The sequence below is a fragment of the Suncus etruscus genome, chromosome 11 (assembly GCF_024139225.1).
Source record: "Suncus etruscus isolate mSunEtr1 chromosome 11, mSunEtr1.pri.cur, whole genome shotgun sequence".
NCBI classification, from domain to species: Eukaryota; Metazoa; Chordata; class Mammalia; order Eulipotyphla; family Soricidae; genus Suncus; species Suncus etruscus.
Window position 1 is genome coordinate 79,998,845 of NC_064858.1, and position 27,585 is coordinate 80,026,429.

The 27,585-nt window shown below is 49.2% G+C and overlaps 3 protein-coding genes across 5 annotated transcripts in view; 1 reads left to right on the forward strand and 2 right to left on the reverse strand.

Annotated features, from left to right (window-relative positions):
* The first annotated feature begins 858 nt into the window (after positions 1 to 858).
* Positions 859 to 6,723, forward strand: TARBP2 (TARBP2 subunit of RISC loading complex). Of its 2 annotated transcripts, none has more exons than XM_049783517.1 (9): positions 859 to 1,262; positions 1,826 to 1,995; positions 3,572 to 3,674; positions 4,203 to 4,298; positions 4,828 to 4,900; positions 5,100 to 5,217; positions 5,489 to 5,616; positions 6,009 to 6,210; positions 6,343 to 6,723. In XM_049783517.1, the coding sequence occupies exons 1-9, from the start codon at positions 1,210 to 1,212 to the stop codon at positions 6,498 to 6,500; spliced, it is 1,101 nt and encodes a 366-aa protein (XP_049639474.1). In that variant the 5' UTR covers positions 859 to 1,209; the 3' UTR covers positions 6,501 to 6,723. The 2 variants fall into 2 exon arrangements, with proteins under 2 accessions (XP_049639474.1, XP_049639475.1); XM_049783518.1 differs by lacking the exon at positions 859 to 1,262 and adding an exon at positions 1,459 to 1,512.
* A 386-nt stretch (positions 6,724 to 7,109) lies between these two features.
* On the reverse strand, positions 7,110 to 8,289 carry NPFF (neuropeptide FF-amide peptide precursor). 2 transcript variants are annotated; one of them, XM_049783631.1, is made up of 3 exons: positions 7,772 to 8,289; positions 7,444 to 7,565; positions 7,110 to 7,323 (listed from the first exon to the last, which is right to left on the reverse strand). In XM_049783631.1, exons 1-3 carry the CDS (start codon positions 7,877 to 7,879, stop codon positions 7,206 to 7,208), a joined length of 348 nt encoding a protein of 115 aa, XP_049639588.1. In that variant the 5' UTR covers positions 7,880 to 8,289; the 3' UTR covers positions 7,110 to 7,205. The 2 variants fall into 2 exon arrangements, with proteins under 2 accessions (XP_049639588.1, XP_049639586.1); XM_049783629.1 differs by lacking the exon at positions 7,772 to 8,289 and having other exon boundaries at positions 7,444 to 7,715.
* A 13,309-nt stretch (positions 8,290 to 21,598) lies between these two features.
* Positions 21,599 to 27,585, reverse strand: part of ATF7 (activating transcription factor 7) — a 135,322-nt gene continuing 129,335 nt past the window's right edge. Inside the window, exons 12-13 of the mRNA XM_049783652.1 lie at positions 26,628 to 26,736; positions 21,599 to 23,310 (exon numbers count right to left, since the gene is read on the reverse strand). Coding sequence (XP_049639609.1) covers positions 23,093 to 23,310; positions 26,628 to 26,736 — 327 coding nt within the window. The 3' untranslated portion in view covers positions 21,599 to 23,092. The remainder of the gene's footprint in view (positions 23,311 to 26,627; positions 26,737 to 27,585) is intronic.

Sequence of the window (27,585 nt, forward strand, 5' to 3'; positions counted from 1 at the left end):
TCTCTATCTCGCCAAGGTCATCCTGTGCCCGTCGGTGGCATCTTTTAGCCCAGTATCATGGGTCTTTGGGGGGAGGCCTGGACAGATTTCTGGAGCCCCCCAAAATATGTGTGCTGCTTGTGTTCAGTCGCTGGAGAGGTGACTCTCGCAGAGGAGGAGCAGAGGGCCACGAAACTCACTTTGACAGGAGCCACGGTGGAGGGCAGGAAATCCCCTCACCCCGTGTTTGAGTCGATGCTGAAGCCCCCCAACTCTCGCCAGACCCTCGAGGTTCCTCTCCTGGCCTGCTCCAGAGCAAGCAGCTCAGTCGGCCATTCTGCAAGGGTTTTAGCAAAGTGGCTGCTACCTCAAAGGCAGAGGGGCAGAATTCAGGGGAAGGGAAGGACTATATAGGAAAAAGAAGCAGTTTCATTGAAACGTGGCGGGTCAGGGGGGTAGGCCAAGGTCTGAGATGGGGGGACTGTCAGTGACAGATTTTAAAATTGCCCCAATGCTCCTCCACAGGGCGGGGCGCAGTGGTACCCCGAGCTAGGTGAGGCCCTCCCCTGCCCCTTAGGCACATCAGAGCCGTATCCGACGAGCATCCTCGCCCTTGGACCAATCACGACCTTGCGCCTGAAAAGAGGCGGGGTTAAGAGAGAAAATAACCAATGGCAATGCGTCCGAGACTGGCTACGCCACGGAATTTAGCCAATCACATCTTACCACTTCCCGAGCGTGTGCTCATGGGACATGTAGTTTTTAGGCAATTATAGTTTTTTCCTTCTACCCCAAGGAGCCCGTACTGCCCCGCCCCCACCGCCTGGAAGCTGCTCAGCGCGCATGCGCGAGCCCCAGCCCTCCCCGGGAAGAGGAAAATCCTAGAAGGTGGGGACATTTCAAATCCGCCTCCATCCTCCCCCACCCCCGGTCGCTCCGCTGCGGAAGTGACCGCGAAGGGCTGCTTCGCTCCTCCCCGAGCGGGGCCGAGCGGGGCCGCGCTGCCTCCGGGCCAACTACGCGGAGGGTTGTGGGGCGGGTAGCTCTTTGGCTCAGGGAGACGCATGGAGGCCGCTGAGGCGGGGACTCCAAGTCCCAGCATGCCCCGCGCCGCCGGCAGCACCCGGCCTCCGCTCCGGGCTTGGCCCCGGCCCTAGCGCTTGAGCAGCGGTGTGTTAGGGCGCGAGGAGACTCCAGTCTACGGCGGCGCCCGCGGGGTCGGAGGAGGGAATGAGTGAAGAGGAGCAGGGCTCCGGCACGACCACGGGCTGCGGGCTGCCTAGGTGAGCCGAGCCTCGTGCCGAGCCTCGCGGCGCCGAGAGTGCGGCGCGGGGCGGCGGGGAGCGCGGCGCGGCCCCAGCATGCACCTGGCCCGCCCGAGCTTGCTCCCGGCAAGCACTGGGGGAGTGGGAGTGGGGCCTGGCCTCCCGGCATGCTCTTCTGGCAGAGGCCAGTTCTTCCAGCTCGGCAGACGGGCCTGGCCCGGTGCCCAGCCTGCACTGGGCTCTATGTCCCCGACGTTCAGTGCATTTGGTGGGTACTAGGTTCCTGGTCTGCACTGTGCCACTTTCAACCTTCACTGGCTTGCAGGATCCCCTGCCTTACGGGAACAGTGCATCCCCCTGCTTAAGTTACCCTGGGGTAGTAGACTATTTTGTACCCCCCAGACTGCTTGCTCTAAGCCCACATGGAATCTTAACCAATGGTTTGCTCTGCTTTCTGGGTCTCCTGGATTCTCTGTTCCCTATGTAGAATGTTTGGGTATCATATGGCAGTTATTTGGCCAGGTGGGTACCAAGAAGGGAGGTATGATGAGGGTCTGTGCCCTCTCCCCTTACCCCCCCAGTATAGAGCAAATGCTGGCAGCCAACCTGGGCAAGACCCCCATCAGCCTTCTGCAGGAGTATGGGACCAGAATAGGAAAGACGCCTGTATACGACCTTCTCAAAGCCGAGGGCCAAGCCCACCAACCCAATTTCACCTTCCGGGTCACCGTTGGCGACACCAGCTGCACTGGTGAGGAAGGCTTTTGGGCAGCCTTAGCTGGGGTGTGCATTTATGGGGCCCCATTGATTTTGGTTTTTTGGGAGTCTCTCCATGCGTCTCTTCTCCATGGCCAGTGAGGAGGGGAGGCGAGTTTTCAGGGGAAAGTCCAAAATTTAATTGGAAGAACAGGTCCTTGAGGTGGGTAGAACTTGGGAGAGCTGGAGGAATAAATGAGATGGGCACTGTGATGTCAAATGGTCACTATCCTAGAGAAGAAGCGAAGAGAAACCAAAATCTCAGCAAAGGGCTATGAACACCTTGCTATGTGGGGGATCTGTCCCAAGTACTTTACCAAATTCTTCGTAACCTTTTCATTGCTGGCAGAGACTACATTTCCCTCATGCCAAGCATGCACTACTGTCTTTGAACCCCCCCTTTTTTTTAACCCTAACTCCTAGTTTTATTTTGGGGCCATACCTGGCAATGCTTAGGAGTTACTCCTGGGTCTGCGCTCAGAAATCGCTCCCGGCTGGTTCAGGGGACCATATGGTATGCTGGGAATCAAACCCGGGTCCATCCTGGGTCAGCTGCATGTAAGGCAAAAGCCACTCTGCTGTGCTATCTCTCCGGCCCTAATTCCTATTTAATTTTAAACCTCATATAAGTGATGCAGTTGGTAGTACCGTCATGCTGAATATGAGGAAACAGACCCAGAGATTCACTGACCCTACTGCCATAGTGTCAGTCATGCTGTTTCATTAGGGCCATTTTCTTAAAAAAAAAATTTCCAGAGAGCTCTATTGGAGAAAGTGCTTTCCAGAGAAAAGAGTTCATACTCTTTTTTTGTTTTGTTTGTTTGTTTGTTTGTTTTTTTTTTGGGGTCATACCCGGCAACGCTCAGGAGTTACTCCTGGCTCTACGGTCAAGAATCATTTCTGGCAGGCTTGGGGGACCATATGGGGTGCCGGGATTCCAACCACCAACCTTCTGCAGGGAAGGCAAATGCCTTACCTCCATGCTATCTCTCCAGCCCAAGAGTTCATACTCTTAACTTTTTTTTTTTTTTTTTTTTGGTTTTTGGGCCACACCCAGCGGTGCTCAGGGGTTATTCCTGGCTGTCTGCTCAGAAATAGCTCCTGGCAGGCACGGGGGACCATATGGGACACCGGGATTTGAACCAACCACCTTTGGTCCTGGATCGACTGCTTGCAAGGCAAACACCGCTGTGCTATCTCTCCGGGCCCATACTCTTAACTCTTAACCACAACTGACTACTTAGGAATTAGGAATTACTCTTGGCTCTACACTCAGGAATTACTCCTGGTGGTGCTGTGGGCATCGAATCCAGGTTATCTGTGTGTAAGGCAAGCACCTTGCCCACTCTACTATCACTCCTACCCTATGCACAGGAGCAATTTTTCCTGGTGTGGCTCGACTTGGGTTGCTAATGGTAAGATGAGGGCCCTTCTAGTCATGAAGTGTGAATCTTATGGTCTCAGTAAAAGGGGCTTGGTTTACTCTCTGTGGCTCTGATGAGACATTGAGATGCAAGTTCTTCATCTGCCCTTCCACTGACCACCAGTATTGCCCATAACCCCTCTCTCAGGTCAGGGCCCCAGCAAGAAGGCAGCCAAGCACAAGGCAGCTGAGGTGGCTCTCAAATACCTCAAAGGGGGGAGCATGCTGGAGCCGACCCTGGAGGACAGCAGGTGAGGGAGGATGAGCGAACCCAGGCTCCTCAGAAACCCTGTAGGAAACCAGGCCTCTGTGGCCTTTCTCCTCTGCCCCAAAGCCTGGCTTTGTGACCCTTAGCCTTGGGCACTTTGATTGGGCCTCTTCAGTTTTCTCTGTTCTCAAGCAGGATACTTCCAGGCCTTCTGTCCTGAAGAGCTCCAGGGGAATTGGCCAGCCCCACTGAAGGGCTATGGTTTCAGGGGGTCCAGTATGGGGGGGAGGGGGGAGGCTGAAGGGCATCATGCCCTAACATATCTCCTGTTTCTAGCAAAATTTTCTTTCAGCTGCTGTTCTTGGACTTTGTTTGCAGTTCCCATGATTTCTGGGTCAGTGTTTGTGGTCCAGCCAAGGGACCCAAGAGGAATTGTTATTTGGGTTTTCCTTCCTGTGGGATGCTGTTTGCTTAGGGGATGGGCAGGTCAGGATGGCCTGGGTCCCTCAAGCTCTAGCCACTGCCCCTCTCTCCTTGGGTTTGAATCAAAGGCCTCCTTCCCCTCGGGAAGTTTTTTATCTCTCCTAGACTCTTCACTCCCTGAGGACTTTCCTGTATTTACTTCTGTGGTGACAGCTATTCCTTTTCCATCTGTTGTCCTGACCAGGTATGTGTCTGTTTCCTGACTGTTGGGGATTGGAAGGAGAGAGGGTCTTGGTTTTAGGTCCCTAGCCCTTGGACTCGGGCTAGTCAAACCAGAGGAAATGTAAGAAAAATAACAAGATGGAATAGTACAGGACCAGGATTGGAAAAAATTGGATTCAAATGGTAAGCTCTTGGGTCAGGAGGATGTTTATGATGTTGAAATAGCACATAGGTGATGTTTGTTTATAGTTAAGGGGGGGGTCTACAAGCCTGGTTTCTTCTGTTTTCTGTATTTCTTCTGGTCGTATGTATGAATCCCTTTAGGTGCTTCTAGGGACCTGAATACAGCCCCTTCCCATTCTGGCCAGATGATGATTGAGTGTTCTAGAAAAACCTAAAGGGCCCAGTCCCTGGAGGAGATGCACTTCAAGTAGGGAGGAAGCAGGCTGGACATTTGGACTGGCAGCGGCCTGCCTAGTGGGGCACTGTAGTAGAACTGAGTGCTTGCAGAGGGACTGTGCCTCAGTTTTGGCCCTGGTTCTTTCCTGTAGGAGTCCCCCCATGGAGGTGCAGCCCCCCGTCTCCCCTCAGCAGTCTGAATGCAACCCTGTTGGCGCTTTGCAGGTGTGTCCTGCCATTGGCCATGTGTGCCTGTCTCCTCTGGAAGCTGGGCTGTGGGGGAAGGTGGTGCCAGGGTAGACCCTTTTCCGGGGCTTATCCAGGGTTCTGCCTCTAATCTGGAGTCCAGACTCCTTGGGTCAGAGGGTGAGGCTGCAGGTAGTCCTCTCACTCAGCCTGGTACCTCCTTGTTTCTCCCTCCAAGGAGCTGGTAGTGCAGAAAGGCTGGCGGCTGCCTGAGTACACAGTCACCCAAGAGTCCGGGCCAGCCCACCGCAAGGAGTTTACCATGACCTGCCAAGTGGAGCGCTTTGTTGAGATTGGTAACAGGGCAGATTGGAGTTCTTGCAGCCACAAACAGTGCCTGGCCTCTCAGCAGATGACCCCTATCTGGGCCCCTACCTTCCCACTTTCTTCCCTTATCCCCCCAACACCATCTTTTGTGGCCCTCCAGATTCCCAGGGGACATAAGGGGCCCTGAGCTCCCTTTCTCCACTGGATGTCACATTCCTTGAGGTGACCATTTAGTCGGGCTGGATGGGAGGAAAGCATTGGGATGACAGAATCAGAATTCAACATTCTCCCTCCACGCAGGCAGTGGCACTTCCAAAAAGCTGGCGAAACGGAATGCGGCAGCCAAAATGCTGCAGCGGGTGCATATGGTACCTCTGGATGCCCGGGAGGGGAATGAGGCCGAACCTGATGATGACCACTTCTCCATTGTGAGTGGCTTGTGGTGGCCTGGCATATGAGGGCCACCCCCAGGCAAAGACAGCATCTGAGACTTGGGGATGAGCTGCCTCAGATATCAGGCTGACATTGATCTGTTTGCTCTCAGGCCCTTGAGAGAGCCCTATGGGGGTTCCTTGGTCTGCCTCTCTGGTGTGGGGGCTGGTGGAGGGCACTGGGTGGGGATGGGGAGGCCCTGGCTGGTCTACACAGGGTTCTACATGGCTTTGACTAGAATGAGGAAGGCTGCCTTGACCCAGTGGCAGTATAGTCAATAGGGGTGGGTGCCAGCTAAAGGAAGCTCTCTGGGTCTCTCTCTCCTGCTGGACACTGTTTCTGTTTGTTAAATGCCGGGGTCCTGTTCTCACTGTCCCCATCTCACCAGGGCATGGGCTCCCGCCAGGATGGATTGCGGAACCGGGGCCCAGGCTGCACTTGGGATTCTCTGCGGAACTCAGTGGGGGAGAAGATCCTGTCCCTCCGCACCTGCTCCCAGGGGGCCTTAGGTGCCCTGGGCCCTGCCTGCTGCAGCATCCTTAGCGAGCTATCTGAGGAGCAGGCCTTTCATGTCAACTACATGGATATTGGTATGGCTAGTTGGGGAGCCGGGGCTGGTAGGGACTGGACCAGCACAAGTTCTGGTATGAAGGAGAGTCGTGGATGTGCCCCTTGTGATTTTTGCCTCTCCTACATGGCCTTTCTCCCGTCTCTGTTTCCAGAGGAGTTGAGTCTGAGTGGGCTCTGCCAGTGTCTGGTGGAGCTGTCCACACAGCCAGCCACCGTGTGTCACGGCTCTGCGGCCACCAGGGAAGCAGCTCGTGGTGAGGCAGCACGCCATGCCCTGCAGTACCTCAAGATCATGGCGGGCAGTAAGTGAAGCCCCTCCGGACTCATGGACATGCATCCTTGCTCCCAGGCCTCAGTCCACATCTGCCCAACTCTGGTACCCTTGGAGGTGCTATTTCTACCTCTGATCCAGACTGCCTGACTGCAGGCTGTGGAGGACACAGGCCCTGGGAGCTGGCTCTGGACCTTCCTTTCACTGATACAGGCTGGAGTGTAGCCAGAGAGGGCTCAAAATAAACCTGCTGCTCCTTGGATTCTTTTTCTTTTGGGGGGAGGGGGTGTAGAATGGGGTTGTGTTAGGGTTTACATTTGACTCTGTGCTCAGGGATTATTCCTGGCCTTGCTTTGTGGACCATGTGCAGTGCCCAGCATCTAACCAGGGTTTGTTGCATGCAAGGCAAGTACCTTCCTCACTGTACTATTTCTACGATTCTCCTTAGCTTTTCAAACCTGTTTCCCAGCACTGTGCTGAAGACAGTGGAGGTGAACACTTTCAGCAGCAGCTACTAGATGCAGAGGCCTCTGGCCAGCTCTCAGCCTCTGCATTTCTGGAGAATTTAGAAGAGATGGAGGTGGTTGTGGTCCTTGCCCTGGAATTATTTCCTCCCAGCCCTTTCAGACCAAGAGACAGACACATGGATTCCAGACCCATGCAGCTTTATTAGGAGTGGGGATGGGCATTGCCTGGGGCACATAAATGTCTGTCCAGCATGCAAACATATCGAGGTCTGACACATCACTTCTTTCCAAAGCGCTGAGGGGCAATCAGGCTCCAAAATGGAGAGCTGTGCTCTACTCCAGTGCGGGCACTCAGCCTGTTATGGCTCCAGGGTCCTCGGGAGTTTCTGCCAAATCTTAGGAGAGACTCAGCTTCAGCTGTGGTGCTTCTGGTCCTTCCCATCTCCAGCCCCACTCCCTCTACTGCCTTCCTTCCGTCTCCAGCCTCTGCCTTACCAGGTTCTTTTCCTACTTACCTCTGGGGTTGAAACAGGAAGGCTGGACTTCGGCTGGGTCTCTTTGAGGCCTGGAGCAGGAAATGCAAGAGGGACCGCAGGGTCTCGGCATCCTGCTCTGGTTGGGGTCCACTATCTTCCTCCTGTGGTTTGGGCATCCAGGACGGAAGGTGGGCAAAGGCTCTAGATTTATAAGTCATAAGGGGAAGGGAGTAGCTGCCAGTAACAAGTTGTCGGAAGCCAAGGGGCCGGTTCTTCATATGAGCACACAGTGAGGACCCTGGCTAAATCATGCTCTTAGCACAGAGATGGAGAAAGCAGTGACCCGAGGATGGGAATGCAAACTTACAGAGAAGAGCAGGTCTCCATTCCAGCTTCTGGCTCCTTCAGCTCCTTCCACTTGGCCACAGCCTGTTACTACCAGCAGCAGCAATGCGACGACCTGCCTAGAGTCCATGCTGCCGACTGCCTTCCCTCAGCCACGTCGCCTCTTATACCTGCTGTCTCTCTCGTCCCCCACCCCACACAGCAGCCTGAGGGGGCGTCTGAGCAGGCGGTGGAGATGCACGACTCCACTAAGAGCCACCTGAGATCCCTCCCAGGGTACCCTGAGGAATTCCTGCTCTCAGCCTCCAGCCCCCATCCCTTGAGCCTGGAGTCAGAGACTTTATTAGACGCATAAATCCTGTCTGCAGTTTCAAGAAGCAGCATTAGTTGCAGACGCTTTGTCAGAGCCAGGCCCTGGAGGGCCTTCAAGAACCCCCAGTCCCTCAACAGGTTGCAGAGCTCAGATTGATTACATCTCTTTTTTTAATTTATAGAGTAAAAACACAGAGAAAGTCTCAGGCAAGGCTGAGGCAGCCATGAGCAGAGAGGAGGGAAGAGCCAGGGTCAGTGGGCCTGCTGTGGCAAGGCCACCCAAGCTGTTCATACCGTCGCCTACGAAAGGCTGAGTACTGAATCACTACTCTGAGACCTGTGTATAGAAAAATGAGATGCAGAAAGCCAAAAGATTTTTCAGCCCCCAGAAAATGGGGTCCCACTAATACTTTGTCAATAGACCCATTTCTACTAGAGAACAGCCCATGAATGGCCTCTGAGGCCTTCCGGCTTCCTCAGCATTGATGCGCTGCTGCCACCCTGTGGCCACGGGCCTCACTGTCAGGCCTGGCTGCTTCATTTCTCGGGAACAGATTGGGTTCTGTTTTTCTGCTTGGAAGGGTGGGATGCAGTGCAGATCCTCAGGACCTGATGATAAGAAAAATGATTGTTGGGTGTACAGCCAGTGAAACTCAGCAGTTACTCCTGACTCTGCACTCAGGAATCAATCCTGGTAGGCTTGGGGGACCGTATGGGGTGCTGGGTATCATATCCAGGTTCGCTGAGTACAAGGCAAGGTCTTTGCTGGCTGTTCTATCTCTCCAGTCCAGCACTAGGCTTTTGTTCTCCATGCCCTGAGAACTAATTTAGCTGCCAACTCACAGGATAGGTGACTAGAATCCCTCCTTAAGGAAAATCAGCCACTACTTTTGCTTCACAGGAAGGGTCTTATAAAGGATTCTGAAGCACTTGCAATTCTGATCTCAAAAAGCCTTTCTCAGCATCTTCATACTCTGACCTGTGCTGCAGAGGGGCCGTGACAGAGGGGCCTGTGAATTAGCCTTGGGCAAGCTACCTCTCAGCCTAGTTTCTTTTTGTTGGGGGAGGGCCCACAACCGGCACTCAGAGTTACTCCTGGCTCTGTGCTCAGAAATCGCTCCTGGCAGTCATGTGGACCATATGGATGCCAAGATTCAAACCACCGTTGGTCCTGGGTAGGCTGCTGGCAAGGCAAACATCCTACCACTGTGCTATCTGTCCGGCCCTCAGCCTAGTTTGTTCACCTAAAACAGTCACATTTAAAAGTACTTGAAAAAAAAAGTAGTTTTCGGGGTATAGTATACTAAGGAGGGCATTTGCCTTGCATGTGGCTAACTGGGATTCAATTGTTTGGTTTTGTTCAGATCCAGCAGTGTTCAGGGGTTACTCTGGTTCTGCATTCAGGAATAATACCTAGAGAGTTCAGGAGACCATATAGGATACCAGAGATAGAACCTGGGTTGGCAGCATGCAAGGTAAGTGCCTTACCTGCTGTACTATCTCTTGGGCCCTGTTATCCCATATAGTTCCCAAAGCCCTGTCAGGAGTGATGCCTAAGTGCAGAACCAGGAGTGGGTCCTGAGCATTGCTAGCCCAAAAACCCAAAATAAAGAAAAAGCACTTTCCAAGGGTAAGCATTATTTGAAATATTTTCCCCCTTTCTATTCAGCAGAGATCTGGCAATGGAGCAAGTTTCCTTAAAATGTTACCTGAAATAACATAGAGGTTAGGTTGGTTGCAAACTTTGTACCCAATCCCAATTGGTTTCTTTTTATTTTGTTTTGGGGACACAACTGTGGTACTTGGGTTCCTTCGGCTCTGTGTTCAGGGGTCATTCCTGATGGTGCTCAGGGAACCATATGGGAAGCCAAGGATTGGCTCTGTGCAAGGCAAATGCCCTATCCACTTGCCATTGCTACAGCCCCTGAACTTCCTTATTTTTTTTTCTCTGTTTTTTGGGCCATACCTGGTGACACTCAGGGGTTACTCCTGAACTCAGAAATCGCTCTGGAAAAAAAAAAAAAGAAAGAAATCGCTCTGGGCTTGGGGGACTATATGGGATGCTGGGGAATTGAACCATGATCTGTCCTAGGTCAGTGCGTGCAAGGCAAACACCCTACCACTTGTGCCACTGCTCTGGCCCCGAACTTTCTTATTTTTAATTAATACTTTTTTCTTTTCTTTTTTTGGGGAAGGTGAGATACCCGGTAGCACTCAGAATTTACTCCTGGCTCTTTGCTCAGAAATGACTCTTGGCATGCTCAGGAACAACCAGGTGGAATGCTGAGATCAGACCCAGGTGGGCAAACACCCACTGTACTATCACACTGGCACCTTAATTTTATTTTTTTGGGTCACACCTGATGGTACTCAGGGGTTACTCCTGGCTCTGCACTCAGAAATCACCTGTGGCAGGCACGGGGACCATATGGGATGCCAGGATTCAAGCCACTGTCCATCTTGGGTCTGCTGCATGCAAGGCAAACACCCTACTGCTGTTCTATCTCCTCTGCCCCCCCACTTAATAACATTTTTTTTCTTAATACATTTTTTGTTTTGTTTTTGGGTCACACCTGGCAGCGCTCAGGGGTTACTCCTAGCTCTATGCTCAGAAATCATTCCTGGCAGGCTCGGGGGACCATATGAGATGCCGGGATTCAAACCAATGACCTTCTACATGAAAGGCAAATGCCTTACCTCCATGTAATCTCTCTGGCCCCTCTTAATACATTTTTTAATTGCATTACCATGGGATACAAAGCTTTAAAATTGTGCATGATTGAATTTCAATCATACAATGTTCTAACACCCATAGTGTGCCTTTATTTGGGGAGGGGGTCACACCCGGCAGTGCTCAGAGTTTACTCTTGGCTCTGTGCTCAGAAGTCACATGGGGGACCATATGGGATGCTGGGATTTGAACCACCGTCTGTCCTGGATCGGCTGCGTGAAATGCCCTACTGCTGTGCTGTCATTCCGGCTCCCGTAATATGCATTTTTGCCACCAATGTCTATCCTGTTACCTCTTGTGCCTCCCACCCTGTCTACCTCTAAGGTATTTTTCTTTTTGTCACACGCAGCAGTGCTCAGGGGTAGTTACTCCTGGCTCTGTGCTCAGAAATCACTCCTGGCAGGCACAGGGGACCATATGGGATGCTGGGATTCAAACCACCATCAGTCCTGGGTTGGCTGCATGCAAGGCAAATGCCCTACTGCTGTGCTATTTCTCCAGCCCTCCCCCATTTTTTTTTGTTTTGGGTCACGCCCGGCAGTGCTCAGGGGTTACTCCTGGCTCTATGCTCAGAAATCACACCTGGAAGGCTCAGGGAACCATATGGGATGCCGGGGTTCAAACCACGGACCTTGTGCATGCAAGGCAAACGCTTTTCGTCCCTCTGTCTTCTCCAGCCTTTTGTGTGGCATGTTTCTAATTTTCTCTCTTGCTGCTCTCTCTCCTTTTTTTTTTTTTTTTTTTTTTTTTTTTGTTTTGGGTCACACCCGGCAGCGCTCAGGGGTTACTCCTGGCAGGCTCGGGGGATCATATGGGATGCTGGGATTTGAACCACCATCCTGCATGCAAGGCAAATGCCTTACCTCCATGCTATCTCTCTGGCCCCCTTCTTTTTTTTTTAATATTTTTCTTTCCCTCCTTTTTTTTCTTAATATTTTTCTCTTCCTTTTTTTCCTTTTTGAAATAGTTACTAAAGGGTATCATGCATATCACTTTACCTTCTTTCAGCACTCATTTCTTGTCCAGAGTGATCATTTCCAATTCTCATTGTCATAGTGGTTCCTTCTCTACCCAAACTGCTCTCCCCCCATCTTTGTAGCAAGCTTCCTGCCATGGTACCCAGCAGTTTTTGGTGCCAAGGATCAAATTCGGGTTGGGAAATTCCCAGCACTACTGGGTGTGGCCCTGGTTGAACAATTTTAGATCCTTGAGCTGTGGTCTAGCTGACTAGTGACTGGGAGAGACCTCCAAGCTTCCTGCACATGGCTTGAAGGGCCTCCCAAAAAATAAGAAATTAGGCCCAGAATGACAGTACAATGGGTAAGGCATTTGCCTTGCATGTGACCAACCAGGGTTCAATCTCCAGCATCCCATATAGTCCCCCAAGTATGGTCACTTCTGCCAGGAGAAATTCCTGAGTACAGAGCCAGAAGTCATCCCTGAGTATTGTCAGGTGTGTCCCCATAACAACAACAAATAAAGTAAAAAGTTACTTGTGCCAATCCCATGAAACTAAACTCTCAGTTTGGACAGATTTTTTCCCTTATCCAAGTGAGGGTGGCCTCCAGTTCCCTATTGCCTCCATCAACGGGTCTAGTTTTTTCCACTAAATTCACTGCACATCTCTCAGTTCCTGTGTTAAAGTCTTATGTCTGAAGGATAGTTTTAATTCTTTCACTTTCACTTCTCCCTTCCCTAGGGAAAATATCTAGACGGGCCAGACACAGTACAGTAGGCAAGGTGCTTGGAGTGCTCAGAGCTTACTCCTGGCAGGAGTCCAGGACTATCTGTGATGCCAGAGATTGAACCAGGTTGGCTGTGTGTAAATAAAGCACCCTACCTGCTGAACTATCTGTCACATTGTTTTGTTTAGGGGCTACATCAGGCATTGCTCAGGACTTATTCTGGCTCTGTGCTCAGGAATCGTTCCTAGAATTGTTTGGGAACTATTACGTGGTGCCAGGAATTGAAATGAGGTCAGCATCATGCAAGGTGAGTACTGTAACCCTTGTATCCTCTCTAGTCCTCACTCCTTTGTAAAAGGATCAAGAACCAGGGAAGATGGTTCTTCTGTTGGAAATTTACTCTGTCAGCTGCCTCTCCTTGCCTGACACAAATAAGGAGCAGGGTGGGGCAGGGAGTCACTACAGCTTGCTCTGGCCTAACTACTCAGCTGTAATTTTAGTTCTTGTACTTCATTGCGTGCATTAGAAAAGTGTTCCTAAACTTGAGTTCATCAATAAAATGAGGCAAGAGCTCCTGCTATGGTGATCATTGTTTGTTTTTGGGTCATACCCGGTGGTGTTCAGGGGTTACTCCTGACTCTGAGATCAGAAGTTGCTCCTGGCAGGCTCAGGGGACCATATGGTATGCTGGGAATCAAATCCAGGTCTGTCCCAGGTCAGCTATGTGCAAGGCAAACACCCTACCACTGTGCTATGGTGATTATTATGGACAATAAACAGGTATATAGCACCCCACATCCCACTGAAACTAGAGCAGGGGCTCAAGAAACACTTCCTGGGCTCTGATATTGGGTCACTATTATCTGTAATCAGCAATTACAAGTGGTCTAATGCTGAGACTGGTTTAGTGGATTAAAAAAAAAAAAAGCTTATTCACCTGGGCAGGGTACTTGCCTTGCATGCCAGATCCTTGGCACCCCATTTGGTCCCCTGGGCACTAGCAGGAGGAGAGTCCTGACTGTAGAACCAGGAGTAACCCCTGAGCACTGCAGTGTGGGTTACCCGAAAACTAACAAAAATAAAACCAAAAATGATGAGAAGAAGCCTGAGAGCCAGTACATTGTATAGGGCACATGCCTTGTACACAGCTGACCCAAGTTCAATCCCTGGAATCTCCTATGGTCCCTCAAGTACTGCCAGGAGTAACTTCTGAGCATTATCAGGCATGCAAGTAGGAGAGGTCGCTCATTTAGTTTTTGTTCAAGGCCACTCCTGGTAGCTCTTGGCACCATGTGTTGTTGGGCATGGAAAACCCTGCACTATAGCCTTTTGCATCATCTCTCCATCTAACAATCTCCTTTTTTGGTGGCTTGCGGTGGAGGGGAAGTGGGGCTTGGGGGCCATTGTGGTGCTGGAGATTCAAAGCCGGTCAGCTTTGAAGAAAAGTTCTTCAGGGCCAAGAGATAGCACAGTGGTAGGGCGTTTGCCTTGCATGAAGCCTATTGAGGACGATAATGGTTCAAATCCCCAGCGTCCTATATGTCCCCGGCCCCCCTGCTCCCCACCCCCCTATTAGGGCCTGCCAGGAGTAATTTTTGAGCGCAGAGCCAGAAGTAACCTGAGTGCAGCTGGATGTGACCCAAAAACCACGAGAGATAGAGATAGAGAGAGAGAGAGAGAGAGAGAGAGAGAGAGAGAGAGAGAGAGAGAGAGAGAGGGGAGAGAAGAGAGAGAAGAGAGAGGAGAGAGAGAGGAGAGAGAGAAGAGAGAGAGAGAGAGAGAGAGAGAGAGAGAGAGAGAGAGAGAGAGAGAGAGAGAGAGAGAGAGGAGAGAGGGGGGGTTCCTTAACCTCCTGCACTCATTAGAGACACAATGGTTCTATATCCTGGGTGGAGGTGACTGGCTTTCCTGGTTAGGAGTTAGAATTCTAACTGCCCTGCCTTTGGAGCCTCCTCCTTTCCCCCAAACCTTTCTTTCCTTAGTGGGTCTATTTACCCATCTCTGCATCCCTGGCGTGCTCCTGACCACATCACAGTGAAGATCAATGCTACCTTTCTCACTCTCCTGAGGAAACTCAGGCTCCTATTGGGGTCAACTATATCAGCCAAAAACAGCTTGGAAACCTCTTTCCTCCTACTGGGGACTCTGATAGGCACCTGCTGTATCCAGGTCAAGTTCTTTTTTTTTTTTGGTTTTTGGTTTTTGGGCCACACCCGGCAGTGCTCAGGGGTTACTCCTGGCTGTCTGCTCAGAAATAGCTCCTGGCAGGCACAGGGGACCATATGGGACACCGGGATTCGAACCAACCACTTCAGGTCCTGGATCGGCTGTTTGCAAGGCAAACGCTACTGTGCTATCTCTCCGGGCCCAGGTCAAGTTCTTAACCCCAGCTCACTTTCCTCATTTTCCTCATTTGAGGACGTGTCAGTGAAGATACAGTGTAAGGATCCAGCAGGTACTGTTCTACCCCTTTTTCCACACAGTTCCTGAGTATTGCCTGTTTTTCTTTCTTTCTTTCTTTTTTTTTTTTTTTTTTTTCGGGCCACACCCGTTTGACGCTCAGGGGTTACTCCTGGCTAAGCACTCTGAAATTGCCCTGGGCTTGGGGGGACCATATGGGACACCGGGGAATCAAACCGCGGTCCTTCCTTGACTAGTGCTTGACTAGGCAGGCACCTTACCTCTAGCGCCACCTCGCTGGCCCCGAATATTGCCTGTTTTTCTGTTGAACTATCTCTTACCTGCTTCTTTTTTTTTTTTTTTTGGTTTTTGGGCCACACCCGTTTGACACTCAGGGGTTACTCCTGGCTATGCGCTCAGAAATTGCCCCTGGCTTGGGGGGACCATATGGGACGCCGGGGGATCGAACCGAGGTCCGTTCCTTGGCTAGCGCTTGTAAGGCAGACACCTTACCTCTAGCGCCACCTTCCCGGCCCCTCGTACCTGCTTCTAAACAAATTCCACCCCTTATTTCCAAACTGATCTCTCCCCCACACCCACAGCACTCCGCTGTGGAAATTTCACCTTTTTTGTTTTTGGTTTTTCTGGCCACACCTGTTTGATGCTCCTGGCTAAGCGCTCAGAAATTGCCCCTGGCTTGGGGGGACCATATGGGACTCGGGGATCGAACATTGGTCCTTCTTTGGCTAGCGCTTGCAAGGCAGACACCTTACCTCTAGCGCCACCTTGCAGGCCCCAAGTTTCACCTTCTTGATTTCTGTGGACCTTTCCCAGTCATGTAAGACTTCCTGAGGACAGGTTTTTGTTTTGTTTTGATCTCGGAAAAAGTTGGGGACAGAACACTGAGGAGCCCGTTTCTTACATAAAGTATATATATATTGCTGGGTGCTGGAGACATGATCAATGTTTTTGTTTTTGGGCCACATCTGGTGACGCTCAGGGGTCGCTCCTGGCTTGGGTGACCATATGGGACACCGGGGGATCGAATCGCGGTCCGTCCTTCAAGGCTAGCGCAAGCAAGGCAGGCACCTTACCTCTAGCGCCACTGCCCGGCCCCTGGGATCAATGAGTTATTGCTTTCACCTGTTGGGAGTCCCAGCATTAACCCGATTATTGACCTGATTATTACCTAATTGACCTGATTAATTGACCGATTATTACCTGATCCCCCAGTATTGCCAGGGTGATCTCCAGAACTGTTGATATATTAAAACAAAAGATGCTGGGGCAGAATGATAGTACAGCAGTACAAACAGCACAGATCCTGGGCATCCCATATGGTCAGTTCCCTAAGTGCTAGCAGGAATAACCCTTGAGCATCACCAGGTATGTTGTACAAACAAAAAGTATCGCATCAAAAAACCAAATAAAGGGTCCAGGGAGATAGCACAGTGGTAAGGCGTTTGCCTTTGCAAGCAGCCGATCCAGGACGGAAGGTGATTCAAATCCCGGCATCCCATATTGTCCCCTGTGCCTGCCAGGAGCAATTTCTGAGTGCAGAGCAGGAGTAACCCCTGAGCATTGCCACCGTGTGTGACCCAAAAACCAAAATAAAATAAAATAAAACCCAAACCCACAAGCAGCAGCAAGACTCTTACCAATGCTCCTATAACACCAGGAGCTTGTCTTCAGGGCACACAGATCAAAGCCCTCATCGCTGGCCACTGATGTTCTGTGACTATAAACTACCCACTTTCTTTCCAGGCCTTCTCTTCCCTGCATGAGAAGGAGGGATTGGAAGCCCTCACTTTCTCTCCTATGGAAGGCAGAGAGGAAGATTCTGGAAGGCCCGTGAGTGCCCAGAAACACTGGACAATGAAACCTTTAGATGAAGAGGACTGAAGCATCAGACATGACAGTGATTCTCTTGATCGTTTAATGTTATATTTGCAGCATAAATAAGGCACAATATATGGGCAAGGGCATAGGGCAAGGGATAGAAGGAGAAAGCATGTCTGCAGGAGTAACTGTTAAGTGATAATGGAAGGGAGAAGGATGGTCTGGGGAGAAGAGAGTGAAGCTTTTGCCTCAGCCCTGTCCCAGGAGATTGTGAGAGCCTGCTCACAGGGGGCATGCTGATGGCAGAGAGGGGAGGGAGATGGTTTTGTAACAAAACAGCCTGCAGCACGGCATCCTACCAGTAGTCAAGGCCTCCAACTGTGGGCTGGGGAGACCCAGACCCAGAATTGAGTTCCTTGATGCAAATAAGAGGTGCTGCTACATGTCAAAGATATACAGAGGAACAGAGAGAGAACCAGAAATACACTAGTCTTTCTTTTCAAGAGAAATGAGGCAGGAGGCTGCAGCCTCCACTGTTGGGGCGGAGGCTCATTTCGTGTGTGTGTGCGCGCAGTCCCTGTCCAGAATACAGGACTGTGTGTGTGTGTGTGTGTGTGTGCGTGTGCGCACGCAATCCCTGTCCAGAATACAGGACAGATTCTAGAAATGAGCAGAAGGCAAATGTAGACTGTGAGATGAGTGATGTGCTTGTTGTTTTAATGGTAGAAGAGGGAGGGGCTAGAGGAAATATAAAACAATGTTAGTGCTAAGATAGTATTATCTTAGGCTGGTATTAAAAATGTCAATGATGCCCTACAACCATTTCCCAGGATGCCCCTAAGGCAATGCGTCTCAAATCTGGGGTGATTGCTTACAATCTACCCACAGAATTTCTGATTCAATAGGTGTAAAAGTGGGTTCTAACAAGTTCCCAAATGATGGTGCCACTGATGGTAAGTGATTAGATCATGACGCTAAAGTTAGTGGAAATAGTCTCAGAGCCATTTCTTAGAGCTGACACCTTACCGGTAGCTAAGTGCTGGTGAGACAGCTCTGTGCTACCAGGCCCTGCTGAAAAAATAAAGAAGCCTTAGCAGCTGCCCTGTAAATTCCAACATCTCATTCTGGGTTGGGTTAGGATTTTACCCATAAAAGGGGGAATGAACTAATACAAAAGTGGGGATCTTGATGTAATCTCATTTCTGCTTACCACCTTGTGGGTAGGGCAAGGTGGGTATTTTTCTCAGTGGGCACACTCGTGTGCAAAAAAGAGTTCTACACTAAGGAGGGAAGAGGTGGTTTGTGGGAGGGTGAGACAGGACTGTACGTGAGGCAGAGTCTGCTCATCTGCCTTAGGAGGTCCTCCCTCTGCCCCTGTCAAACAAAAGTCTAAAGAAAGCACAAAGAGCATATCAAAAAAGGTGCATGTGATACAGGTAGGTAGATTGGATTCTAAACAGACTAGTTATGACATTAAATTGGCTATGCAATTAAAAATACATTTCCTTCCTGTGTATGCAATGTACAGTATTAATGGAAAATAACGAGTTGGGGATAGGAAGGAAGTTGTGAAAGAAAGAGGGAACTCCGGGGGAAAGAGCGCTTTTAGGGCTAGCACCTTTAAAGGAGCCTCTCAAAGGGGAGAAGGGAGCCTCAGAAACTGGGAGGAATTTTTTTTGATTTCTGCTTGGTGGTTCAAGTTACAGAAAAAGTCTGGTATGGTTAAGCACCCCATCTACCAGGATGGTTGGTGGTTGAGGGAACAACTCAGGAAAGGAACAAGATAATGAGCAAAAGCAAAGGGAAGGCAGCAGGCTGAGGTTCAACTAGGTTTGCTCCTTCTTCCCTTATGGAGAGCATATGGCTTGGTGCTTTGAGTGGAGGGGACAGGAAGCCAGATTCAGGATGCACAACCAACAGGAAGGAGTCTGTACAGGAAGCTCTACTCTTTCTAGCCTCTGCTACGCACAGGGGGAGGTTTATTCAGAATTTTTAACTCTTAAAGAGAATGTTTTTGGGTCACACCTCGAGATGCTCTAGGGTTACTCCTGGCAGTATTCAGGGATGCTGGGGATCAAACCTTGGCAGCATGCAAGGCAAGCACCCAAACCCAATTTACTATCTCTCCAGCCCCTGGAATTTCATTTAAGGGATCAAGGTAGAGCACAGAGGGCCTTGGCTCTGGTCTGGGCCTCTCTGGCCTTGTGCTGAGGTTTTATTATTATATTTTGCTATTATTTCTTGATTTTTGGGTCACACCCAGCAGTGCTCAGGGGTTACTCCTGGCTCTGCACTCTGAAATCACTCCTGGCAGGCACAGAGGACCATATGGGATGCCGGGATTCGAACCATTGTCTGTCCTGGATCAGACAAGGCAAGGCAAATGCCCTACTGCTGTGCTATCTCTCTGGCCCTGTGCTGAGATTTTAGGGGAAGTGGGAGGCCTGAGTCCCTGCATTCAGCTGGAAAAGTTAGGACAAGTATACTTTCTGTTCCCTTAGTATCTTCAGGAAAGGAACAAGATAATGAGCAAAACTTAGTGTCTTCCTGTTTCCATAGTGTCTTCCCTTGAGAAAGAACTCTGGAGGGGGTATATTTGATCTGATCCACATGAATCTGGAAGTCAAAGAGCAGGGAGAGGAGGCACTTGGCTGGCAGCAGTAATAAGGAAAGCGATGTTCTCTGCGACCACAAGAGATCTTGGAGTGAGGAAGCGCTCTCATTATAAGGGTATTGGGCACCTACCAAAGAGCTGACTGGCCAGCCTACTCTTATCCTTTTCTCCTTTCACTATAACTTACTATTAAAGTTCTGGCTGAGGCCCTCACCCAGATCCCTGCTACTAAGTTCCCTACTGATGGAAGTGAAAAAGGTCTTAATAGAATTATACATAGGGGCTTCCCAATGAAATGAGCCCATTTGAATAAGTGAGCTGACCTACAATGGGGACACTGCCAGGAGTCCTGCAAGGCAGGGCATGTGTATAGCAACAACTTGATTTTTACCCTAAAAATCACTTGACTGGGGAAGGAGAAAAGTAGCCAAGGATTCTAAGAAGGCTCCTTAGGAGCAATAAATTTAGTCAAGTTTTAGGGCAAGGCTGCTAGTCACAAATCAAGATAATAATAAAAAACGACAAAGTAAAAAAAACAAAAACAAAAAAACAAACAAAAAAACCAGAAGCACCTACAGCACAAGAAAGTCCCAGAGAGCAGACATCTACGAGGACTGTCCTGAGCAGTTATGGCTGTGAAGCTTTAGAGGCAAGTCAAGTCTGTGGAGGTGGAGACCTGCAGACCAGCCACCTGCTGTGCCAATTGCTAATTTTTATCTTGAGGCCACACCTGGCAGTGTACAGGGTTTATTCCTGGTTCTGTACTCAGGTACAACTTCTGGTGATGCTTGGCAGGGTCCATATGTGGTGCTGAGGACTGAACCTGGTTTGGCTACAGTACAAGTCTTACCTTGTACTGTCTCTCCAATCCCAGTTGCCTTTAATTTGTTTGATTTTGAGCTACACTCATCTCTTGGCTCTGTGCTCAGGGATCATTATTGTCGGGGATCAGGGGTCCATATAGGTGCTAGGGATTGAACCCCAGTTAGCCATGTGCCTGCTTTACTAGTCCCTCTAGCTTCTGGTCTTGAGTCATATTTGGGGTTGTTTCTCCTGTGACCTAGATAGTAGAGGATGGGAAAACAATGTCTTCTCTCCACTAGGCATGGTTATTTCAGCAGTGGCTCTGAAAGCAGGAAAGGAAATTGAAAACCAATCCAGTAGAACCTGTTAGCTGACTGGTTCACTTACCTCACTCTGAAGAGATGGAAATGTTACAGAACACTTCCCTTTTCCCAATGACAGTCATTTGGGAAGACAAAGTCAAAAAGGAAGGTAGCCGTTATTTTATATGTTGAGAAAAGGGCATTTTTGGCTTGGGCAGATGGCAGAAGGTAGTTCTGGGACAGTTGGAAGAGTTTCATATTGAAGGCTATTAAAGCTGACCTATCTATCCACAGGCCTTTGGCTTTGGATTGCTTCCTATGGCTCTGATAGAAATTGCATAGTTCAGAGCCAAAAGAGCAAAGTCTTAAAGAGCAAGAAAGATGGACCTGAGATGTGAATTCCCCCCACTGCAATCAACTCCTCAAAGAATGGCTGAGAACCAATCACCAGTCTCAGGCAAGCCAGAACTCCAGAAGGGAGTTTTTGGAAGGGCTTTTGAGATCAATGCTAAGCCTCTCCAGCCCCTGACCTGCACTGTAATTCAAGAAACCCAGCTAGGACCTGATCTAGGATCCCTCAGTCCTCCTACTAGAACTATGTTCACATGGAGTGCTGCAGAACAGAAAAGAGACAAGGAAACTGTAGAACAGAGACCTTGGGGACTGGGAGCCTGGAGAAAGATGTAGGTGGCTCCATGGTAATGCACTTGCCTTGCAATACCTGGATTTGATTCATGGCACTTCTGAGAACAACCCCAGAGCACCAAGCTGGGTAGCCCCAGTACTCAAAAACAAAATAAAAAGTCCAACTAAACCAACAACAAAAAAAGAAAGTAGATTCTGAAGATGAGGGACACTTGAAAATGTAAGACCGGGCCGGGCGGTGGCGCTGGAGGTAAGGTGCCTGCCTTACCTGCGCTAGCCTAGGAGACGGACCGCGGTTCGATCCCCCGGCGTCCCATATGGTCCCCCAAGCCAGGAGCGACTTCTGAGCGCATAGCCAAGAGTAACCCCTGAGCGTTCCCGGGTGTGGCCCAAAAACCAAAAAAAAAAAAAAAAAAAAAAAAAAGAAAATGTAAGACCATAACTCTTAAAAAAATAAAAAGACAGAAATATGAAGCTGAGAGGGGAGAGAGCGAAGAAGTGAGTGAGTCCCAGAGGATAGTTTCCAGAAGGGTTGAATCTGTTTTATTTCCTGTATTGTCTTTTTGGGGGGAGGAGTAGGCACATCTGATGGTACTTAGGATCTAGTCTCTGCTCAGTGCTCAGGGTCACTCCTAGTACTGTCAGGGACTGAACCTGAGGCATGCAAGCATGCACTTCAGCGCTCTGAGCCATCTCTTGCGCTAGAGGGTTGCAGTGAACCAGTTAGAGAAGAGAAACAGGAAAGAAGGGAAAAGGCAAGAGTGGAAAGATGGCCAGAAGGAACATGTATGCTTTGGCCAGCAAACCCTTTTAAAACATTAAAAAAATATCAATCCAGAAACCTGATTCGAGTTTTAAGCTATATTCTTACCTGCTTGCTGAGAGGGAGGGAGTGGGAGCAGGGGAGAGAACTGGCGATTCAGATCCAGCCTCCTTCCCTTTGCATCAGCAAGCAGTTGTCTACTAAGGCCACAAGTCAAGGTTGCCAAGGTGGGATGTAAGAAAGGTCCCACTACTAGACTGGGAAAACTCCAGGGACAAAGCAAGCTACCAATAGCTCTGGAAATAGATGAAAAAGGATGTTAAATTTTGGGGGGGTTTCCTTTCTTACTTTTAGCCTTTTAGGGGGTACTGGGTTTTTTTTGGTATTGTTTATTTTCTCTTTGTTTTTTGGTTTTTAGGTCAGCCCTGGTGGTGCTCAAGGGTTACCCTGGCTCTGCACTCAGGAATCACTTCTGGTAGTGCTCAGGTGAAGTAAAAGGTGCCAGGGGCCAAACCTGGGCCAGATGTGTGCAAAGCAAGTACCTTACCCATTGTACTATCATTCTAGCCTCATGGCATGGGTTTTGTTTTTCGTTTTTGTCTTTTGGTAGCAGGTAGAGGAATAAAGTTTATAAAATAACTGAAAATATGGCTACTTCATACATCAAAAGTAACCTCGCATTCTCCATAAGTGAATGCTTTAACTTGAATTTAGGAAGGGGAAAGGATAAATTAAGTATTGGGAGATAAAGTCCTGAGTCTGTGAGGTGAGTGGGGGATGTCAGTGGGTGATAATGCCATCAACTCTAGCCTCCCTCTACCTAGCAGAAAGTAGCATGCTGGTAAGGAAAAGAAGCCAACAGCCAGAGGTGTGTGGGGAGAAAGGGGACTGAGAAACCCAAAACCAGGAAGGGTAAGGGTTAGTGTTAAAGAGACAAGTACACGTGCAGGGGGCAGGGGTGATTGTTCGAACCATCTGGAAAGGCCTTTGGCTATGGGGACATAAGAAACCCCCACTTTGGGGGGTGATCTATGTGACTCTGGGGCTGGGAGGCTCCTAGTACACTCCTAGGTGTCAACATACATGACCTGAGGCTAAAGAGAAAAGCCCCACATCTGTCCATTACTCACAACACACAAATTTTCCTCCATACTGCCATGTGCAAGGCAGACCGGAGGGATAGGATGACATCTCTCTTGACTTCGGGCGGGCGAGCTCTGGCTGGGGACCTCTCCACCAGGGGAGGCATCATCTGCCCGCAGACTGAGACTGTGGGGTCATGATCACATGTGACTGTATGGGCATGCTCAGTTCTGTCCTTTGGCTGGCCATCTGAGTGAGGACCGAAGTGGCCACAGCTTCAGCTGCAGAGCGAACGCTGAGGCCATTACTAGGGGCTGTTGCTGAGCTGTGCTGAATCACAGGAGCTGGAGAACCCGTTGGCTCTGAGCTTTCCTTGGGGCTTTCTGCCAGGAAGGAGGGCAAAGAACAGAGAACAAGTGGTTAGAAAACAGAACAGGGAAACTGGCAGATCTACATTCTTTCCTCTTTTGGGGGGTGAGTTGCACACCTAGTGGTGCTCAGGGCTTACTCCTGGCTCTGTGCTCAGGGATCACTTCTGGAAGGCTCCGAGGACCATATGGGATGCTGGGGATCAAAACCAGGTTGGCCATGTGCAAGGCAGGAGCCTTACCTGCTTTGCACCCCCTTTATAGCTGCTTGAATAGATGTGTGGAGTAAGGGGCAAGGCTCCCAAAGCAGATTTTATTGCTGATACCTGACTGATGAACATCCAAGTCTTCTTTCAGGCTTCAAATATTATCTCCTCTGTGAAACCTTGTTACCTTTAGTAAATTAATGCTTGTGCTTTCAGAAATGCATTTTCTTTTTTTCTTTTTTTTTGGGGGGGCCACACCGGTGTTGCTCAGGGGTTACTCCTGGCTGTCTGCTCAGAAATAGCTCCTGGCAGGCACGGGGGACCATATGGGACACCGGGATTCGAACCAACCACCTTTGGTCTTGGATCGGCTGCTTGCAAGGCAAACACCGCTGTGCTATCTCTCCGGGCCCAGAAATGCATTTTCTTATTCATGAAACATTTACTGAGCATCATCACGTACCATAAAGAATAAAACAGGAGCCCTGTCTGCAGGAAGCTCCCAGTGTCAGGGCTCTGTGAATGTATATCTTACTTCATTTATCTCTTATGAGTGTCTCAGAGGAAAGGACAATATCTCATTTTCATTTGTCTTTTGTCAAGTACTTACCACTATGTTTACTCTACATAGCAGGAACTAAATATGTCTTTACTGTAATAAATAAGTAGTTTAATGAACTGACTACATGTCTGAGTTCTTTGTTTCTGCTTTTTTGTTCACTGTTTTGGGGCCACACCCAGCAGTGTTCAGGGCCATGCCTTGCTGAGCCACACCTGGTAGTGCTTGAGGGACTATAAGTGGTGCCAAGATATGAACCAGTATTATAGCTGCAGCCACATGCTAGGTAAATACCTTAATCTTTGGTACTTTGCATGTCTTGGCCCTGCCCTGAGTTCTTAGAGGAACCAAGTAGAAAAAATTTTTTTTTTTAATATATATATTTTTAAATTTTTTTTTATTTTTTATTTTTTTTTGTGGTTTTTGGGTCACACCCGGCAGTGCTCAGGGGTTACTCCTGGCTCCATGCTCAGAAATTGCTCCTGGCAGGCACGGGGGACCATATGGGGTGCCGGGATTGGAACCGATGACCTTCTGCATGAAAGGCAAACGCCTTACCTCCATGCTATCTCTCCGGCCCCCCAAGTAGAAAATTTACTACATACAGATTTCCTATTGATAGTCCTTGACTTCCTGAATTCATCAAAAAGATTTGAAGTGGGGCTGGAATGGTGGCACAAGTGGTAGAGCATCTGCCTTGCATGTGCTAACCTAGGACAGACCGTGGTTAGATCCCCCCAGCATCCCATATGGTCCCCCAAATCAGGAGCTATTTTTGAGCACATAGCCAGGAGTAACCTGAGTGTCATTGGGTGTGGCCCTCCAAAACAAAAACAAAACAAAAACCTGAAGTTGTCAATTACTAATCTACTTTATTTGTGGGGGAGATGGCCGTACACAAGAAGCTCTGGGGAATTATATCCTGAGATCATGTAATGCTGGTTCAGCTAACACACAAGGCGAGTACTATAACACCTGTATTAAACCCTCTATCCCACCTTTTATTTCTGCTATTTCTCTTGCTCTTTGAGATATTTTTGGGGTGTTGGGAGGGGTTTGGGGCCACATACATCAGTGCTCAGGGGCTATTCCTAGTTCTGTATCAGGAATGAGTACAGTGCTCAGGGGACCAAATGAGGTGCTGAGATTGAAATGATGTCAGTTGCAAAGTGACAGTGCAAAGTGACTGCAAAGTGTGTGTCTTAAAGCCTAACCTTAATCCTGTACTTTTTCTCCAGACCTTCAAGGTACTCAGTTGCTCCAATGGTTTTCCTCCTACCTTTGTGGCTGCTCATTCTTAGTATTTATGTATTTATGTATTTATTTATTTAAGGTTTTTTGTCACACCCAGCAGGGGGCTCTCGAGGGTTACTCCTGGCTATGTATCAGAAATCACAGCTGATAGGCTTGGGGGATTGACCCAGGACAGCCATGTGCAAGGCAAGGCAAATGCCCTACTTACTCTGCTATCATTCTGGCCTCACATTCTCAGTCTTTATTTTGCATTTTTGGGCCATATCCCGCAGTGTTCAGGGTTTTTTCCTGGCTCTGCACTCAGAAATCACTCCTGGCAGGCTTGGGTGACAATATGGAATGCTGGGGATCAAACACTGGTCTATCTGGGTTGGCCACGTGCAAGGCAAATGCCTTATCCACTGTGCTATCACTCCAGCCCCTCTCAGTCTTTTTGTGTAGATTTCTTTTCATCTCTCTGACCTCTAAGAGTATAATGTCTTAGGGCTCAATCCTGGGACTTCTCTTTTTTCACTTGTTGGGATGTCATTCTCCTAGCACCACCTGGTCACTTGAGGTCTGCTGGTAGTCACTGAGCCACGAATCATGCCCCTCTGACCACTGGGTGAAGCGCCCAAACTAAACAAAAACAAATACCCCCTCCAAATATATCAGATTAGCCATGCTCTCTACAAAACTGTTTGATGGTTCCCAGCAGAGAATATAAATCGAATCAGCCCAACATGAAATGTTCCCATGGTCTTCCCTTTCTCATCTCCAACTGCTCTCCATTGTCATTCTCTCATTTAGACTTGTTAGCTCCCTGATGCTCTAGTCTAGAATGTGCCAAGAAGACACCCACTTTGGTTTTCTGCAGCTGCTGTTCCTTCTACTTTTGGTACTCTTCCACCATATACATGAATGGCTCGCTCCTTCACTTTTGCTTTATTCAAAACCCATCTGATCTGCACTGTAATAATACAGTGGGTAAGCCAATCTGGGTTTGATCTCTGCCACCATCTATGGTCCCCTGAGTCCACAGCACTGACCCCTAAACACAGAGCTGAGAGTTAGCCCTGAGCACTTCCAAGAGTGATCCAAAACCAAAAGCAAATAAAAACTAAAAACTAACTAAAATTAAACCCTACTGCCAATATTTCAGTTTTCTCTATTGCTGTGCCAGGGATGAAACCCAGATCCTCCTCCACATGTACATCCCTAGCCTTAGCCTTTAAATTGTTCTTCAATTGAAGACAATAACATTATAAATATATGAGACCTTCAGTATTATGCTGGTTACTGCTTCGACATTGCTTAGGATGTGAGCCACTCACCTAAATAGCCTTGGGTCTTCTTCTGTAGTGCAGTGACTGGGCAGTCTTTATGAGCTAACAACAGCTGTTTCAACTGAGCCACCTCATTGCGTAGTAATGTGACTTCATTCTGAGGAGGAATGAAAGAAAAAGATGTTAAACTGCTGACCAGGATTTGATTCCTGGCATCCTATATGATTCCTAGCACCACCAGGAGTAATTCCTGAGTGCAGAGCCCTCAAGAGTAACTCCTGAGCATTGCCAGGTGTGGTTTATAAATAAACAAACAAAAAAGGAACTACATTTACTGTTTTTTTTTTTGTGTGTGTGTGGTGGTGATGGTGGGGTGCTATTGGCCGAACCCAGTGGTGCTCAGGGATTAATCACTCAGGGATCATTCCTGGAAGGGTTCAGGAAACTGTAAGTGGTGCCAGGGGCTGTGTGCAAGGCAAGTGCCCTATCTCCATTCCCTGCTCACCACTTTTTTCTTTTTTTTGGGGAGGACACCCAAAGGTGCTCAAAGATTACTCCTGGTGGGCTTGGGAGACCATATGGGATACCAGGGATTGACTCCAGTTTGGCCACATGCAAGTAAAATGCCCTGACATTTGTACTACCACTCTGGGCCTGGTTCACCACTTTTTTTTTGGGGGGGAGGCACACCCGGTGATGCTCAGGGGTTACTCCTGGCTTTGCGCTCAGAAATTGCTCCTGTCTTGCAGGACCATATGGGACGCTGGGGGATTGAACCACGGTCCGTCCTAGGCTAGTGTGTGCAAGGCAGACACACCTTATGGCTTATGCTTTACGCCATTGTTCCGGCCTATGTTTCACCACTTTTAAATCCCTATTGACTATCTGCAAAGAGGACAGAATATTGCTTGGATTTCCCCTCCCCTGAAAATGAGACTCGACAGCTCAGGGTTAACAAAGTCAGAAATTCAGTTATAGAAGCTGTTATGTAATGCTAAGAAGGCCA

Coding starts and splice junctions, on each gene's coding strand:
- TARBP2 (XM_049783517.1), top strand. CDS start 1,210: ATGAGTGAAGAGGAGCAGGGCTCCGGCACGACCACGGGCTGCGGGCTG. Junction 4,299..4,827: donor CCATCTGTTGTCCTGACCAG/GTATGTGTCTGT, acceptor TCTTTCCTGTAG/GAGTCCCCCCATGGAGGTGC. Junction 6,211..6,342: donor TGTCAACTACATGGATATTG/GTATGGCTAGTT, acceptor CTCTGTTTCCAG/AGGAGTTGAGTCTGAGTGGG.
- NPFF (XM_049783629.1), bottom strand. CDS start 7,682: ATGAAGAACCGGCCCCTTGGCTTCCGACAACTTGTTACTGGCAGCTAC. Junction 7,324..7,443: donor TTCCTGTTTCAACCCCAGAG/GTAAGTAGGAAA, acceptor GTCTCTCCTAAG/ATTTGGCAGAAACTCCCGAG.